Below are 18,353 nucleotides of genomic sequence, written 5' to 3'. Positions count from 1 at the left end.
CTGATAGTGTCTGTACATCTGTCTTTCAAGATGCTTGTGAACTTCTACCGCCGCACAATTTAGAAGAGCATTCTAACTGGGTTCTAACTGTACCACAGTGTGGTTTGGTGGTTGCTCCATAGCCGACCTGAAGGCCCTGAAACGGGTGTTGAAAACCACCCAGCACATCATAGGTACCCAGCTTCCAGCCATCGCATACCTCCAGCGCAAGCGGTGTCTGCGCAGGGCGTACGGCATCACCAGGGACCCTTCTCCCCGTTCTCGCACCAGGAGACTCAGGAACAGTTTCTTTCCTTCTGCTGTAACCCTGCTGTGACTTCCCATCACTCACTATGCCCACCCTTTGGACTACTGGACTCCTTCACTGCCTTACAAGTCTGATAAGGTTTTCCAGTTCACGTGTCATTGCTGCTATTCCTGTACTTCATTTGCACATGCCGACTTGTACCTTAAACTTTTACCGTAACCCTGCCCTCATTGCACATAGCACATTTATTGATTATAAATGACAACTAATGAAAACCCCAAATGCAGTTTATCCGAAAATTAGAATATTACTTAAGACCAATACAAAAAAAATATTTTTAGAAATGTTGGCCAACTGAAAAGTATGAACATGAGAAGTATGAGCATGTACAGCACTCAATACATAGTTGGGGCTCCTTTTGCATGAATTACTGCAGCAATACGGCGTGGCATGGAGTCGATCAGTCTGTGGCACTGCTCAGGCGTTATGAGAGACCAGGTTGCTCTGATAGTGGCCTTCAGCTCTTCTGCATTGTTGGGTCTGGCGTATTGCATCTTCCTCTTCACAATACCCCATAGATTTTCTATAGGGTTAAGGTCAAGTGGGTTTGCTGGCCAATTAAGAACAGGGATACCATGGTCCTTAAACCAGATACTAGTAGCTTTGGCACTGTGTGCAGGTGCCAAGTCCTGTTGGAAAATTAAATCTGCATCTCCATAAAGTTGGTCAGCAGCAGGAAGCATGAAGTGCTCTAAAACTTCCTGGTAGACGGCTGCGTTGACCTTGGACCTCAGAAAACACAGTGGACCAACACCAGCAGATGACATGGCACCCCAAACCATCACTGACTGTGGAAACTTTACACTGGACTTCAAGCAACATGGATTCTGTGCCCCTCCTCTCTTCCTCCAGACTCTGGGACCTTGATTTCCAAAGGAAAAGCAAAATTTACTTTCATCAGAGAACATAACTCAGAAGCAGTCCAGTCCTATTTGTCTTTAGCCCAGGTGAGACGCTTCTGACGCTGTGTCTTGTTCAAGAGTGGCTTGACACAAGGAATGCGACAGCTGAAACCCATGTCTTGCATATGTCTGTGCGTGGTGGTTCTTGAAGCACTGACTCCAGCTGCAGTCCACTCATTGTGAATCTCCCCCACATTTTTGAATGGGTTTTGTTTCACAATCCTCCCCAGGGTGCGGTTATCCCTATTGCTTGTACACTTATTTCTACCACATCTTTTCCTTCCCTTCGCCTCTATATTGCATACATATTTCGAAAAATAGATTCGCCATAATCGTCCGATTCCAATGGTATATTATTTGTAGACACTTTCGTGAAGCGTTCCGTGTATAATTTGGGTTGTCCGTGTATAATATGGGTTGTATAGTTGTATAGTTTGGGTTGCTATGAGAACTTTTCACCAGGCAACGACATTGACCATGCATCTTAGAAAGGCTAATGTGTAGACAAGAACAGAGATTACAAGGGTCTACATCACTATATAGAAGTCTGTTTTTATGTGTTTTTATTGTAGCCAGAGGGGTTCTTATTACCAGGATACATCATAATAGGTTGTATCTGTTACAGAAATGAATCTAGGACCCAAAATGTCCAAGTAGTGAAATCTGGCCGAAATCCCCATAGGCTACAAAGGGTTAATGTGCTTGGACACAGAGCTCTGTGAACAGCCAGCCTGTTTAGCAATGACCTTTTGTGTCTTGCCCTTGATGTGCAAGGAGTCAATGGTCATCTTTTGGACAGCTGTCAACTCAGCAGACTTCCCCATGATTGTGTATCCTACAGAACTAGACTGAGAGACCATTTAAAGGCCTTTGCAGGTGTTTTGAGTTAATTAGCTGATTAGAGTGTGGCACCAGGTGTCTTCAATATAGAACAATATTCAAATTTTCTGAGATACTGAAAATGGGGTTTTCATTAGTTGTCAATTATAATCACCATAATTATAAGAAATAAACACTTGAAATATATTAGTCTGTGTGGAATGAATGTATATACATTATACAAGTTTCACTTTTTGAATGGAATTACTGGAATAAATCAACTTTTTGAAGATATTCTAATTATATGACCAGCACCTGTACATGTCTACCTCGGGAACTTCATTGCTACTATCCCTGCTACCTTACTCCTTCAATTTGCTTTGATTGCAAATTCAGAGAAGTCACACATCTATTTATTTCACTTGTACATACATTATACTTAATAGCTGTACATTTTCTGTAAATATGTAAATGTTTGTGTTTTTGTGTGTATGTTTGGGTATGTACAGTATATGTTTTTATGTGTGTGTTTGTGTGTGCATGTATATGTGTGTGTATGTTTGGGTGTGTATGTATGTGTGTTTAAGTGAGTGTGTTTGAGTGTGTTCACGTACAGGAAGAGTATCTGGCATCTGATCAAGTCGTAGTGTGGAGGAGAGGAAAGAGGGGCTGAGGGGAAAACTAGGGCTGCTAGAGTTGCGACTCTGACGCCGTGAATGTCGGCTGGTATCGTCTCTCACCCTCTCCCTCCCTGGTCCCTCTGGTTCCTCCTGGATCACCAAGATTTTGTCGTCCGTCAAATAACGCAGGAGAGAGTTGTCAGAGTCTGGAGGAGAGTAGAGTGAACTCAAACGTCTTGTCATTCTTCTTAATATATTTAAAGTATGTTTAGATGATCACAATTGTTATGTATGTACAGTTTATTTATGCACTGTATATAATTTGTTTATAAAAATGTTTTGCTCAGAATACCTCTGCTTCCTCTCTTGGCCATGACTGGCTCCATGGGTTCAATCCAGTTATACTCGGGTGGCATGGAGACAGGCCTGAGGTCACCTGGAAAAGCCAATCACAAATCAGACAGAGGGCAGGGAGGAGTTATAGACAGCCAATCATCAATCAGACAGAGGGCATTCTCACCATGTGTAGGGGTCTTGTCCCTGCGGCGGACCCCCGTGTTCTGCACCCTGTAGTCGGTCCTGGGTGTGGCGGGCGGTCCTGGGGGGACATCCCCCTCATACAATGAGAAATACTGGCCACTTTCCTGATCCAGGAAGTAGCTGACCTCCGACCCCTGACCTCCGGACTGGGAGCTCACGCTGTACCTACTGATGTCATCACACGAAACCACACCAAGTTCCTCCCTATGGTGAGATGACGATGATTATATGCTGCATGTGACACTATTGTTTTGTATCAATTCAATGCTGTCTGGTTCGGGTGAAACTGTCCTTCATTCCTTTTCAGTGTTCTTATCAGTATAAGTTGTTGATCTGAAGGCTTGGTCAACATCATCATGTTAATCATCATTATCCTCATCATCAATATGGTCATCATCATAATGATGTTCTACACCACTATCCTCATCATCAATACTATCATGACCATTATCATCACCGCTACCACTATCATTACCATCACTGTTAGCATCACCGTTACCACAACAATTATAACCATCATTACCATCACTGGTACCACCACTGTTACCATCACCATTACCACCAATGTTGCCATCACCATTACCACCTTTATTACCATCACTGTTACCATCACCGTTACCACAATTATCACCATCATTACCATCACTGGTACCACCACTGTTACCATCACCATTACCACTAACGTTGCCATCACCGTTGCCACCTTTATTACCATCACTGTTACCATCACCGTTACCACCACCATGAAATCACCACCACCATTACCAGCATCATTAACACCACCCTTAACACCATCATTACCATCATCATTACCACCAAGATTATCACAAATATTACAATCGCCATGGATAATGTGTCCTTGTTCCTGTGTGTGTGTGTGTGTGGAGGGGGTATACATGTTTTGGGGGGGGTGTACATGGATTTAAAGAATGCTCAAAAGGAAATAAAAGCTTATGGTTTAGGTTTAGAATAAATGAATTGAGATTAGGGTTAGGTTAAAAGTTTCAGTAAAGGACAACAAGATTTTGAAAGGGGTCCCCACAAGGATGGTGAAACATAACAATATGTATATACCTGGTACCGTAGAGTCCAGAGACAGGGGAGAGGATGAAAACGTCCTGGACATCCATCTTGGATGAACCTCCCAGGGTACTGCTGGGAGTCGGAGAGGTAGAGGGACTGTTGAGAAGCGGCTATGGGTTAAGGGAAAAGAGAGGACGAAACAGAGGGAACGAGTTAGAGAGGGAGGAAGAAAGAGGTTACAAACATGATGTTTGGGGACATTTTCTACACACATAGCCACCTGGTGGACCCTGCTGGACATAACCACCTGGTGGACCCTGCTGGACATAGCCACCTGGTGGACCCTGCTGGACATAGCCAGCTGGTGGACCCTGCTGGACATAGCCACCTGGTGGACCCTGCTGGACATAACCACCTGGTGGACCCTGCTGGACATAGCCACCTGGTGGACCCTGCTGGACATAGCCACCTGGTGGACCCTGCTGGACATAACCACCTGGTGGACCCTGCTGGACATAGCCACCTGGTGGACCCTGCTGGACATAACCACCTGGTGGACCCTGCTGGACATAGCCACCTGGTGGACCCTGCTGGACATAACCACCTGGTGGACCCTGCTGGACATAACCACCTGGTGGACCCTGCTGGACATAGCCACCTGGTGGACCCTGCTGGACATAACCACCTGGTGGACCCTGCTGGACATAACCACCTGGTGGAGCCTGCTGGACATAACCACCTGGTGGACCCTGCTGGTTTGAACAGATTATATTGATTTCTAGCCCAATGAAGTGTTGTTGGGGAGGACAGAGGAACAGGCAATGTTTTGGAAGTAGGCTGCTATTCCTATGGCTACATAGAGCAGGCTTTTGTTGACAAGTTCCTGGACATTTTAGCCCCTGATAGCCCAATTTAAGCACCTCAGCAGTACTCATATTCAGCAGTCAACACAGGCTGATTGGGGCCAGCACGACTGCCCATAAATACTGCAACATTCGTGTTGTTTGGATCCTTGAAATGTAAATTTGATTTCTGGAACCAAACTAAGTAAGTGTGTGTGTTAGTTCATGGTTGAACCCATTCCAGAGCAGGGTGACCTACTTTTCAGAAGAGTGTCAGCCCTGTACACACATACACCCACATCCACACATACACACACACACACATACACAGCTTTGCTTGTTTCGGAACATCTAAATAATCTAGAATATTTGCAGGAGAAGCTCTTAGAGCTAAATTATTTATTCCTGGAGCTGCTCTAAAACTGAGTCGCCCCACAATCACAAAGCTCTATAATGTCTGGGTTTTCCTCCCTGAGTGTGATGGACCAGTTCTGTCTTCGGCACTATGTTCAGGTAGCATTAAGACAGCCCGTTACAGCCAACGCTCTGCTATTTTCACATGGTTGTGTATCCATTGGTACTCTGCCTGTTGTATATCAGCTAATTTCAGGCAACACTGGCAGAGAAATGTATTCAAAACAATCCAAAATCTGGTTTCAACAGAAACAATCTTGGTAATTTCAAAGTAGCCTACTCTTTTTTGGACTCCAGGAATAAATAATTTAGCTCTAAGAGCTTCTCCTGCAAATATTCTAGCACCGGTTTCTGGCAAACGGGGAAGCAGCCCCTCTTTTCCATTGGCTTCACCAAGACACGCAATCATCTGTCCTCAACCAATGACAGACAGCAGCAAGCAAAATCCCTAAGTGAATTCAATTAATGTTCTAGTAATAAAGAGTATAGCGAATGCACTATAAGAGGAAGAGTTGGCTTGAATGTGAACGGTTGTCTCTAATTCAGCTAACTTCCACAAGGTGGGAGTACATTTTGGATATAACCATGACATTTGCATTGTGAGTGAGGTATATATAACAGGGCCTATTATACTATATAAGAAAATGAAAATAGTAAGTGTAAGTACACATTACACCCACCTTGTAACCAGATTAGAGTAGAGGGCTTTTTAGGTTGCTCATTTTCACCCACACATCATGGGTTATTGTGTGTATGTCTGTTTTGAGACCGTGTGGTGCCGTGAGCTTAAAGAAACCTAATTATTCTTGTTGGTATTTTTTTTTGTTTTTTGGCCTCTCCTTTACCCTCGCACCTCAGACATGGATCAATCAATCAATCAAATTTATTTATAAAGCCCTTTTTACAACAGCAGTTGTCACAAAGTGCTTTACAGAGACATGGATCATGTTTGGATTGGCCAATGAAGTTTCGCCTTGACACCTTGTTTATAATCCCAACCTTTGTTCATAAACCTAATGTTAGGGGTTAATAACCCCTAACATTAACCCTTAACCCTAAACCTTAACATTAACCCTTAACCCTAAACCCTTAATGATACATCTTGTTTATTAATCAAACCCTTCTTTCATCATAATTGACATTTAAAAAATCTCTTTCACAAATATTTCAGACACATACATTAAAGAAACGTGACTTATCCAACAACCTTTACATTCCTTATAGTGCCATTCCATTGGGTAGGAAAGGAGACGATAAATAGATAGAGGCATTTACACTGAACAAAATTATAAATGCAGCACTTTTGTTTTTGCCCCCATTTATCATGAGCTGAACTAAAAGATCTAAGACTTTCTCTATGTACACAAAAGGCCTATTTCTCTCAAATATTGTTCACAAATCTGTCTAAATCTTGGTTAGTGAGCACTTCTCCTTTGCCGAGATAATCCATCACCCTCACAGGGGTGGCATATCAAGATGCTGATTAAACAGCATGATTATTGCACAGGTGTGCCTTAGGCTGGCCACAATAAAAGGCCACTCTAAAATGAGCAGTTCAATCACACAGCACAATGTCACAGAAGTTGAACATTTTGAGGGAGTGTGCAATTGGCATGCTGACTAAAGGAATGTCCACCAGAGCTGTTGCCTGTGAGTTGAATGTTCATTTCCCTACCATAAGCCGTCTCCAAAGGCATTTCAGAGAATTTGGCAGTACATCCAACCGGCCTCACAACCACAGACCACGTGTAACCACACCAGCCCAGGACCTCCACATCCAGCATCTTCACCTCCAAGCCACCCAGACAGCTGCTGCAACAATCGGTTTGCATAACCAAAGAATTTCTGCACAAATTGTCAGAAACCGTCTCAGGGAAGCTCATCTGCATTTTCGTCCCCCTCATCGGGGTCTCAACCTGACTGCAGTTCGTCCTTGTAACCGACTTGAGTGGGCTAATGCTCACATTCGATGGCGTCTGGCACTTTGGAGAGGTGTTCTCTTCACAGATAAATCCCAGTTTTCACTGTACAGGGAAGATGGCCCATAGTTGTGCCATTCATCCATGACCATCACCTCATATTGCAGCATGATAATGCACGGCCCCATGTTGCAAGGATCTGCACACAATTCCTGGAAGCTGAACACATCCCAGTTCTTGCATGGCCAGCATACTCACAGGAAATGTCACCCATTGAGCATGTTTGGGATGCTCTGGATTGGCGTATACGACAGCGTGTTGTAGGTCCTGCCAATATCCAGCAACTTCGCACAGCCATTGAAGAGGAGTGGACCAACATTCCACAGGCCACAATCAATAACCTGATCAACTATATGTGAAGGAGATGTGTTGCACTGTGTGAGGCAAATGGGGGTCACACCAGATACTGACTGGTTTTCTGACCCCCCAGACCAACCCAATACAGTGAAACTGCACATTTTAGAGTGGCCTTTTATTGTGGCACACCTGTGCAATAATCATGCTGTCTAATCAGTATCTTGATATGCCACACCTATGAGGTTGATGGATTATCTCAGCAAAGAAGTGCTCACTAACACTTAGATTTGTGAACAATATTTGAGAGAAATAGGCCTTTTGTGTACATAGAGAAAGTCTTAGATCTTTGAGTTAAGCTCATGATAAATGGGGGCAAAAACAAAAGTGTTGCGTTTATAATTTTGTTCAGTGTAAATACCTCTCTCTATTTCTCGTCTCTATTTCTTGTTTCCTACCCAATGGAATGGTACTATAAGGAATGTAAAGGTGTTGCATTTATAATTTTGTTCAGTGTAGTTATAAGTGAGAGAGCAGAAAGATGGGGAAGAGGAAAGCAGAGATAAATACAGGAGAGCGGTGAGAGGAGATCAAAGCATACTGTATGTATGAGCAGTAGCACAGAGCTGAGATATAAATAGAACTATGTAACCCAGGCCGCATCGAGGAGGGAGTTTCTCTGTCATCCCTCTCTCCTCCCCTCTCCTCCTTATCTCCTCCCTTTTCTCCCCCATCTCCTCCTCTCTCCTCCCCATCTACTCCCCCTTCCTCCCCTTCTCCTCCCCCCACCTCCCCATCTCTTCCCCATTTCTTCCCTCTCCTTCCTTCCTTTACATCCCCTTGTAGGCTGGCCAACCAACTCGAAATCAGGTCGGTTTGTCGTGGTAGTTATTTTGTCCAAAAATAGTCGTCCCCAATAGTTCCAAGTTTTGTACGTTCATTTCCATCCAAATAAAGTCAGATAAGCTTGTTTTCACATATTCATGGAAAAGAAAAGATCCTCCAATATAGAGTTAATTGTGCAAACCTACTGAATGTTGTTGGCTTCATAGAAATATACACTTCATGCTGCTCTGACATAGCTTGACATAGCCCGGACATAGCCTGACATATCTGGACATAGCCTAGTACTGCTTAGTGGGAAAAAGACATGATCAAGTCTTATACCTTTTGAGAGTAGTTAGAAACTTATTAAAATAAAACTCAATTTGGCAAATAGAATATTGGATTTAATGGTTTATCATGAAAGGTGAAAGTAACAATCTGGAAGACTTTTTTATACGACCTGGGACAAAAACAGACGACCTACATGTCTTTCAATGTCTTTTCAAACAACAATTTGCTCAGGGTCTCCTCTTCTCCCTGCCCTCCAGCCCTCTCCTCTTCTCCCTGCCCTCCAGCCCTCTCCTCTTCTCCCTGCCCTCTACCTGTGGTGGCTACAGAAAATTGTTTGCATAGAGCCAGTTTGAAGTTACCAAATTCCGCATTCTGTTTGCAATGCAGATTTGTTACTCGGGATGCACAGTTTGAATTCATGAATTTGGGTTAGGGTTAGAACCCTCAAGGTAAGAACAACTCAAGGTAACCATTATTTCACCAAAATATAAATCTAAGTCGAACTATTACTTCAAGGCCTGTTTAATACAGGTAATGTTTGAAGGGGTTTTAAGGATAAGATTTTAATGTTTGTTTCAAGGTGTAAAGATTGAAATGTTGAGTATTAAGGGTTAGGCTATATAAACCGAGCAGGGCTCTTAGATCCATGTACACAGGTCAGCTAGTAGAACCCAGAGTCCAAACTAAACATGGCAAAGCTGCAATTAGCAGTTATGTTGCACACAACTGGAATAAACTACCAGAAGATTTTAGACGTGCCCCAAATGTATACATGTTTTAATCCTGGTTAAAAACACTTCTCTTTTCATGTGCCTACGGCTGAGTGCTTAAACTTAACTACACTGTTAGCCTTACTGCTTTTATAGCTTCCTCATGAAATCCATTACAGAATCTACCAGTTATGATTTTATTTAGTTTTTTATTCTATTCCTATTTTCTTAACTATGAAAGGCACACTGAATTCCTTATTTGATGTTTTAATTCTAGTATTTGTTTTTATTCTATTACATTTCTCTTTTTCTTTGTAAAGCACTTTGAATTGCTTCTGTGTATGAATTGTGCTATATAAATATACTGGCTTGCTTGCTTAAGGGTTGAATTTTAAAGACTGAGTTATGAGGTTTACGTTTTAAGGGTTAGGTGTTAAGGGGTACCTGTAGGCCCAGCGGTTTCCAGCGTGTGTGTCGGAGCAGGGCAGGGGCAGAGTTTAGCATGTTGTGCGGCCTCTTCTTCAGCGTGAGGATGACACCACATGGATCCTCCCTCAGGGCTGAAACCAGGTTCTTCAACTGCCAGCCCACCTGACAGGAACAGAACGGTTCGCTTTTAGTAGGTGACTCAATAGGACACTAGGAGTCTGGACTACTACTACGTCCCTGCATGAGTCTGAGTCTGGACTACTACTACGTCCTTGCATCAGTCTGAGTCTGGACTACTACTACGTCCCTGCATCAGACTGAGTCTGGACTACTACTACGTCCCTGCATGAGTCTGAGTCTGGACTACTACTACATCCCTGCATCAGTCTGAGTCTGGACTACTACTATGTCCCTGCATCAGTCTGAGTCTGGACTACTACTATGTCCCTGCATCAGTCTGAGTCTGGACTACTACTACGTCCCTGCATCAGTCTGAGTCTGGACTACTACTACGTCCCTGCATCAGTCTGAGTCTGGACTACTACTACGTCCCTGCATCAGTCTGAGTCTGGACTACTACTACGTCCCTGCATCAGTCTGAGTCTGGACTACTACTACGTCCCTGCATCAGTCTGAGTCTGGACTACTACTACATCCCTGCATCAGTCTGAGTCTGGACTACTACTATGTCCCTGCATCAGTCTGAGTCTGGACTACTACTACGTCCCTGCATGAGTCTGAGTCTGGACTACTACTACGTCCCTGCATCAGTCTGAGTCTGGACTACTACTACGTCCCTGCATGAGTCTGAGTCTGGACTACTACTACGTCCCTGCATCAGACTGAGTCTGGACTACGACTACGTCCCTGCATCAGTCTGAGTCTTCAACTTCCGGGTGTAGTCTGGGTTTCCTTAAAAGCTTTTTGTGAAAACTGCTGATGTAAAAATGAATATTTAGAAATGCCTTTGATTGATTCTGTATTTCCGGCAAAGTGGAGAAGGCCAACTTGACCGCTTTATTTATGGTGAGGCAGGTTTCACCTTGGGGTCACTGGGCAGTACTTTTTTGAGATATGGTCTTGGTGATTGGCAATGCAAGGCATCCTTCATGGTAAGAACCCAACTATAAGTGACAGTCATCTTCCAGTCTGATAGGTCCATAGTCATATGTTTCACCACCATCTAAATCATATTGGGTATGCATTTTCTGGGTTAGTGTTCAGTACAGCCAGAGTTCTTCATTTATTCTTTCAAATTCACTTCCCAAAGGGGAATATTGGAGGAATGTCGACTCATCCATGTTCTTTGTAAAATGTGCACTCATTTTGGGTAACATTACAAATCTATCAAGCGGATACACAGAGGGTCTTCCTTAATGGAATCATTTCTAATGCAAAGCAGCCCGGTGTGCCTGACTCCTAGCCTCAGCCCAAAACTGAAGGGACTGCACACAAACAAGCAGAGGAGTTGAGAAACAATTTGACCAAATATATATCAAACAAGCTTTGGAGTAAGAAAATTAGGCAGACTCGAATCAGATGGTTCATTCATCATCATTTTGATCAGATGGTTCATTCATCATCATTTTGATGTTGGCAAGTGTTTTGATTTCTATGAAATTGGAAGGCAAGCCTCTGGAAGCACACGAGCTGATGAAGAGCTGTCATAACATGGAGACATATCTATCCAATAGAACCCAAAGGGTTTAAAACATCTTAAGTGTGGAAGTACACTCTTGTTCCCCTTGCAGCCTACATCTTAACCTTAACTCAGAACAGTACCCTCTCCTCATCCGCAATCTCTCCTCATCCATCATCTCTCCTCATCCACCATCTCTCCACATCTCACCTCCACTCATCAACCCTGTACTCATCCACCCAGTTCTCTTGTCATTAATCATTTCCTCTCCTCTACTTACCACTGTCTGATGATTAACCTGGATGACTTCGTCACCTGCATGGATCTTCTGACAACGATCAGCCGGTGACTGGAATGGGGGAGAGAGATTTAAATGTTTTATAGATGCAACCTTTTAAATGTGTTATTCTTCTGAAACCATAGTTACAGTTGGTTTCCCATGCAAATTAATCTCATTTTAATATAATTTAACACGGGCGATGTAGATTATTATGCATTGATTGAAAACATAGACTGTTCTTCTCGATGAGGCCAAAGAGCTCCTTTGTGTAACTCATTTACTCTTTCACAAACCCTAACATGTATCACACCTAACTCTAACCCTAACCCAACACGTCTGACCTAACTCTAACCCAATGTCTCACCTAACTCTAACCTAACACGTCTGACTAAACTCTAACCCCAGACATCTCACCCTAATAATAACCCAACACTTCTGATCTAACTCCAACCCAACATGTCTCACCTAACTCTAACCAAAGACCTCTCACCTAAATATAACCCAACACGTCTGACCTAACTCTAAGCCAACATGTCTCACCTAACTCTAACCCAACATGTCTGACCTAACTCCAACCCAACATGTCTCACCTAACTGTAACCGGACATGTCTCACTTAACTCTCACACAACATGTCTCACCTAACTCTAACCCAACATGTCTGACCTAACTCTAACCCAACATGTCTGACCTAACTCCAACCCAACACGTCTCAACTAACTGTAACCGGACATGTCTCACTTAACTCTCACACAACATGTCTCATCTAACTCTGACCCAACATGTCTCACCTAACACTAACCCAACATTTCTATAGCATGGTATATCTGCTACAGGTATTTGAGTTGTTTTGATTGTTTCAGGTGTTTTGATTGTTTTTGTTGCTTTAGGTGTTTCAGGTATTTCAGGTGTTTTGTTGTTTTCAGGTGTTTCATGTGTTTTTAGTTGTTTCAGGTGTTTTGATAGTTTTTGATGTTTCAGGGCTTTTCATTGTTTCTGGTGTTTCATGTGTTGTGATTGTTTCAGGTACTTCAGATGTTTTCAGGTGTTTCAGGTGTGTTGAGGTCAGACTCACGTTCTCTGTGGTTCCAGTGATGACATGAAGACCGTCATAAGTTGACTTGATGTACATCCCCTGGTTAATACACAGCAAACACAATAGATCACTGTGTGTTTAGTGTGCAGTGGTGTGTATTCAGGGAAGTCAAGAAAATATTTTATTTCATTATGTTGGCGTACCAGTCCCTCACTGGCCAGGATGCTGCTAAGGTGAACGACCTCCAGGTGAGCTGACTGGGAGACCAATGAATCAGATGATAAGGAGATGATGTGGTCACAGATACTGGCTAGAGTATTACACTAAGAGGCAGGGAGAGAAGGACAGAGGGAGGAAGGGAGGGAATGAAAGACAGATTATTGACAAACCTAGATTACCATACCCCTATCCTTATGGGGACCTGATATCTAACCCTGCCTCTATCCTTATGGGGACCTGCTATCTAACCCTGCCCCTATCCTTATGGGGACCTGATACCTAACCCTAACCCTATCCATATGGGGACCTGATATCTAACCCTGCCCCTATCCTTATGGGGACCTGATATCTAACCCTGACCCTATCCTTATGGGGACCTGATATCTAACCCTGCCCCTATCCTTATGGGGACCTGATATCTAACCCTGACCCTATCCTTATGGGGACCTGATATCTAACCCTGCCCCTATCCTTATGGGGACCTGATACCTAACCCTAACCCTATCCATATGGGAACCTGATATCTAACCCTGCCCCTATCCTTATGGGGCCCTGATATCTAACCCTGCCCCTATCCTTATGAGGACCTGCTATCTAACCCTGCCCCTATCCTTATGGGGACCTGATACCTAACCCTATCCATATGGGGACCTGATATCTAACCCTGACCCTATCCTTATGGGGCCCTGATATCTAACCCTGACCCTATCCTTATGGGGACCTGATACCTAACCCTAACCCTATCCTTATGGGGACCTGATATCTAACCCTGACCCTATCCATATGGGGACCTGATATCTAACCCTGACCCTATCCTTATGGGGACCTGATATCTAACCCTGACCCTATCCTTATGGGGACCTGATACCTAACCCTGCCCCTATCCTTATGGGGACCTGATACCTAACCCTAACCCTATCCATATGGGGACCTGATATCTAACCCTGACCCTATCCTTATGGGGACCTGATATCTAACCCTGACCCTATCCTTATGGGGCCCTGATATCTAACCCTGACCCTATCCTTATGGGTACCTGATACCTAACCCTAACCCTATCCTTATGGGGACCTGATTTCTAACCCTGACCCTATCCTTATGGGGACCTGATACCTAACCCTGCCCCTATCCTTATGTGGACCTGACATCTAACCCTGCCCCTATCCTTATGGGGACCTGAAATCTAACCCTGCCCCTATCCTTATGGGGACCTGATATCTAACCCTGCCCCTATCCTTATGGGGACCTGATATCTAACCCTGCCCATATCCTTATGGGGACTTGATATCTAACCCTGACCCTATCTGGTAATGCCAAAACCAATTTTCCCCCTAACCCATTTTGTCTAGTCAGGACCTGCCAAAAACCCTGTGGGCACAACATTTTCAGATTTACTATATATTTGTGGGGTCTTTGGTCTCTAATATGTACATATAGGCCTGGTTCATACACCCAGCCCACCCACCCCCAGACACACACACTGCTTTGCATTCTTAATAAAAAAATAAAGGATTGTAAGATTGTAACCACACATTGTAACCACACATGCCTGGCAAGTGAGGTCATCTTTGATGAACATACTGAGAAACTTGTGTTCGGAGACTCTCTCCACTTCAGCTCCATCGATGTGTATGGGGGCATGACCCCCCCCAACCCCTCTTCCATTGAAAGAGGTTGATGTCCAGAAACCATGTAGCCAGTTTCTTTACCTCCTCTCTGTAAGCGGTCTCATTGTTGTTGGAGATGAGACCCAGGATGGTAGTGCCATCCACAAGTTTGAGGATGATGTTTGAGCTGTGTGTGGCCTTTAATAAAAATTTCTTGAACTGCTGTATTTTTGGATTTTACAAAAATGTGAAGAGGAATGCTAGAAGAGATCTGGTCTTTGTTTGTAACACACATGTCTGAATGATATCAGGAGATCATTGGGTCCCCTGACCAACTGTTAATCTGCCTAAGCCATCAGTGTTTCTGATCTTAGTTCTTCAGGAATGCCTGTCTTGAAAGTGTTCCCCCAGCCCCTTGGGGGACGTAGTGGCAATTTGCCCATTTGGGTAAACACTAGGGACAGGACAGTTAAACCCATGACGGGGGGCAGGAAGGAATAAGGAACATAATGTTGTCTTTACAGGATGAATATGCAGATTGTATAAGTATTGATGATTCTCTAGTTACCTCAGAAATCGCGCTGATCTTGTATAGGTGTGTATCTCTTTATTTACAAATAAACTGTTAATTGTGCCAAGAAAATGTTGTCTCTGTACCTACTTCCTAAAGAGTTCTAATAGATAGAATAGCTATCACAGGCCACACATTCATGCATGAAAAGAGAGTACTGGAGGCTCTGAGTATGCAACCCTGGGGGCTGGATCAGTTGTGAGTTCTCCAGTACTTCATGATGGTGGAGGTCAGTGCTACAGGACAACAGGAATGCAATCTGGCCTTGGTGACTTCCAAGGGCTCACTCTTTTAAAAGCTCTCCTGGCTTCAGCCGTGGTTAGAGACAGAGTGAAGTCGTCCTGGTAATCCGCAAGCCTCACTGAAGGAATTGTGTTGGTCTCCTCAAACCGTGTGCAGAAGGTGTTGAGCTCATCAGGGAGCGAGGCAGAGGAACGTGCATTATTGCCATTTCTCCCTTTGTATTCTGTATCGTGGCAGTCCTCCCCACGTCTTTTTTTCAATCCTTGACAGCCTTCTGTAGTTCATATCTGGATCTCCTCAAAGCCTCCAAGTCCCCATAGCTATAGGCGGAGGACTGTGCTCTGAGCTCAGCATAGAAATGACCATTTACCCAGGGCTTTTGGTTGGGGAAGTCCTGACATTGACCCTCGGGATGACATCATCGATGCACTTGGAGATACATGCTGAGACAGAGTCTGTGTATTCATCCATGTCCCCATCGGCTGCATCACAGAACATCTGTTGTTTCAAAAGTAGTCCTTTGGCGCAGTAATAGATCCCTCATTCCAACTGTCTGAGAAACCGGTGTTAGGCGTTGTTTATAGGATGGGAGGAGCAAAATATATGTATGGTCAACCTTACCGAATGCAGGCCGGGGTAGGTGTTTGTAACCATTTCGTATTTGTGAATAAAAAGAGTCTGATCAGCCGGGGTAGGAAAGTTTGCTGGTGGTATTTTGGTAAAACTTTCCTCATATCTGCTCTATAAAAATCACCAACAACAATAACAGCTACCTCAGGGTGGGCGTCCTCTAGTCCATTAATCATTCCATATGGGTCTTCAAGTGCATGCATTTCATCCGCCTGCTGGGGTGTATGGACTGCTGAGATAATAGCTGAGCTGAATTCCTGGTGGGAGGTAGAAGGGCTGTATCTTTACAGACTGTAGCTCCAGTTCTGGTGAACAGTGTGTAGATAGCACTGCAACATCCGTTCCCCAGCAAGAGTCAACCATAATGCAGACGCTTATGTTTACCTGACTCCGACGTTCAGTCCTGCTGGTAGATAGAAAAGCCAGGAGGGGTGACGGGCGAGTCTGGCACCAAGGGATCCAGCCAGGTTTCCACAAACGCTAATACACAACAGTTCACAATGTCCCGTTGAAAGTTAATCCTTGCATGTAGTTCATTCATTTTATTGTCTAGGGATTGAACATTTGCAAGTAAAATGCTTGGTAATGGCAGATTTCGGTATCTCATCCGAGATCTTCATAAGACACCAGCACATTTGCCCCTCTTCTTTCTCTGTGGCAGAACAAAGGAATTGCAGCATCGCTTGGGTGAGTAGTGTAAAAGTCTGTGTTCAATGATGAACGAATATCCAAAAGTACTTGTCGATCAAATTGTATGAGTGACAATGCAGCATGAACAAGAATAAAAACAATAAAAACAATTATATGAAAACAAGAAACCAGGCAAGCCTAGTTCAGCCGGCCCACAATAGAAATTATTACTCTCTTGAGGTTCAAACCCGGGTCGCCCACATGAAAGGCTGTGTCGCTAACCACTACACCAAGAGCTGTACATTTGCTAAATGTCAATATAGCCTCTTGTGTCAATCCTGAACAAATCCTCTAGGTAATTGGCCATTCGTGAATGATATTGATACAGTTAAACTGACTGTTACTGAAATGTTTCTTACTAAGTTGACCTCCACCACAAATTGCCTCTATGAACTGTATGGCATTTGCCACTGGCCATTTTAACAGCATATTAGTCAGTAATAGGCTTTACCAGTAAATACTAACTTACTGGAATAGTTATAGGGATTGAGCAATTGCTAGCGAGTCTGCCAAAGCTATTTCATTTCATTGCATAAGAAAGTATTTTTTTCTTTCATGGCATGACAATGTGCTTTTTTCAATAACTATCAATAAAGTTGACGATAATTAACTTTTTCATCAAGTGAAACGACGAGAGAATCGTGGAAATACAATTAATAAATGTTGTTGCTCTCAACAGATTTGAAGGTAGGTCTTCCACGTGAGAGGCAATGTGAGAACCACCATGCCACGGCATTACACATTTCACCAGTCGCTAAACACCATTGAGCATTGTGTTAAACAGACTAAAGTTTCTTATTAAGTTTACCTCCACCACAAATAGCATCTATGAACTGTTAGCTTTTGCCACTATTAGCCAGTAATAGGCTTACTAGTATCTACTAACTTCCTAGGAATAATCATAAGAATTGAGCAATTGCTAGCGAGACTGAAGATGAACTTTTCCATGCCAGAAACAGTTGTAGTATACAATTTTAGTAAACTATAATGTAGATTAACTAAAGTTTTCGTCTTTACAGGATAATTCATAATGCGTACTTCGCTTTGCCTGTGAGGAGATATGAACGCGAGACCTATAGTTTCCAGGTCCGCTTATCTAACCACTACGCTATTTAACAAGGGGTACAAGGTCTTTACATGAACAGTGATTCTAGTTTGAGTCTGTAATTCCTTGTTGCATCCCTGAAGGGATTTTGTGTCTCACACTTACAGTGTTGGTAACCACATGGTCATTACAGCACATTCTGTTTTCTAGGAAAGTTACAGATATTAAACAGGACTTGGATTTGTCAGTTGAGCCAAGGCTTCTGGGTATGTCAGTAGGAACTACATAATCCACACAATTCCTAATGTTGCCTGTAACTGCCAGTTTGTAATCCTTAATGATGGTGGATGAATCTATGCATTGCATTGCATCATCTTCCGCTTATCCGGGGCCGGGTCG

General features: G+C 43.5%; 1 protein-coding gene across 7 annotated transcripts in view; it reads right to left on the bottom strand.

Moving 5' to 3' along the window:
* LOC105030213 (connector enhancer of kinase suppressor of ras 2) overlaps positions 1-18,353 on the bottom strand; it is a 61,564-nt gene that overhangs the window by 18,113 nt on the left and 25,098 nt on the right. For 4 of the 7 annotated variants that reach the window (XM_034291934.1, XM_029119491.2, XM_034291937.1 and 1 more), the window contains 8 exons: positions 13,153-13,272; positions 12,989-13,048; positions 11,915-11,983; positions 10,011-10,157; positions 4,263-4,381; positions 3,169-3,392; positions 3,001-3,084; positions 2,643-2,854 (listed from right to left, as the gene is read on the bottom strand). In XM_034291934.1, the coding sequence (XP_034147825.1) occupies positions 2,643-2,854; positions 3,001-3,084; positions 3,169-3,392; positions 4,263-4,381; positions 10,011-10,157; positions 11,915-11,983; positions 12,989-13,048; positions 13,153-13,272 (1,035 nt within the window). The remainder of the gene's footprint in view (positions 1-2,642; positions 2,855-3,000; positions 3,085-3,168; positions 3,393-4,262; positions 4,382-10,010; positions 10,158-11,914; positions 11,984-12,988; positions 13,049-13,152; positions 13,273-18,353) is intronic. The other 3 variants (XM_034291939.1, XM_034291936.1, XM_034291940.1) reach the window with 3 other exon arrangements.

Source organism: Esox lucius, chromosome 4 (genome assembly GCF_011004845.1).
Source record: "Esox lucius isolate fEsoLuc1 chromosome 4, fEsoLuc1.pri, whole genome shotgun sequence".
Lineage (NCBI taxonomy): Eukaryota > Metazoa > Chordata > Actinopteri > Esociformes > Esocidae > Esox > Esox lucius.
This window is presented reverse-complemented; position numbering and strand designations above follow the sequence as displayed.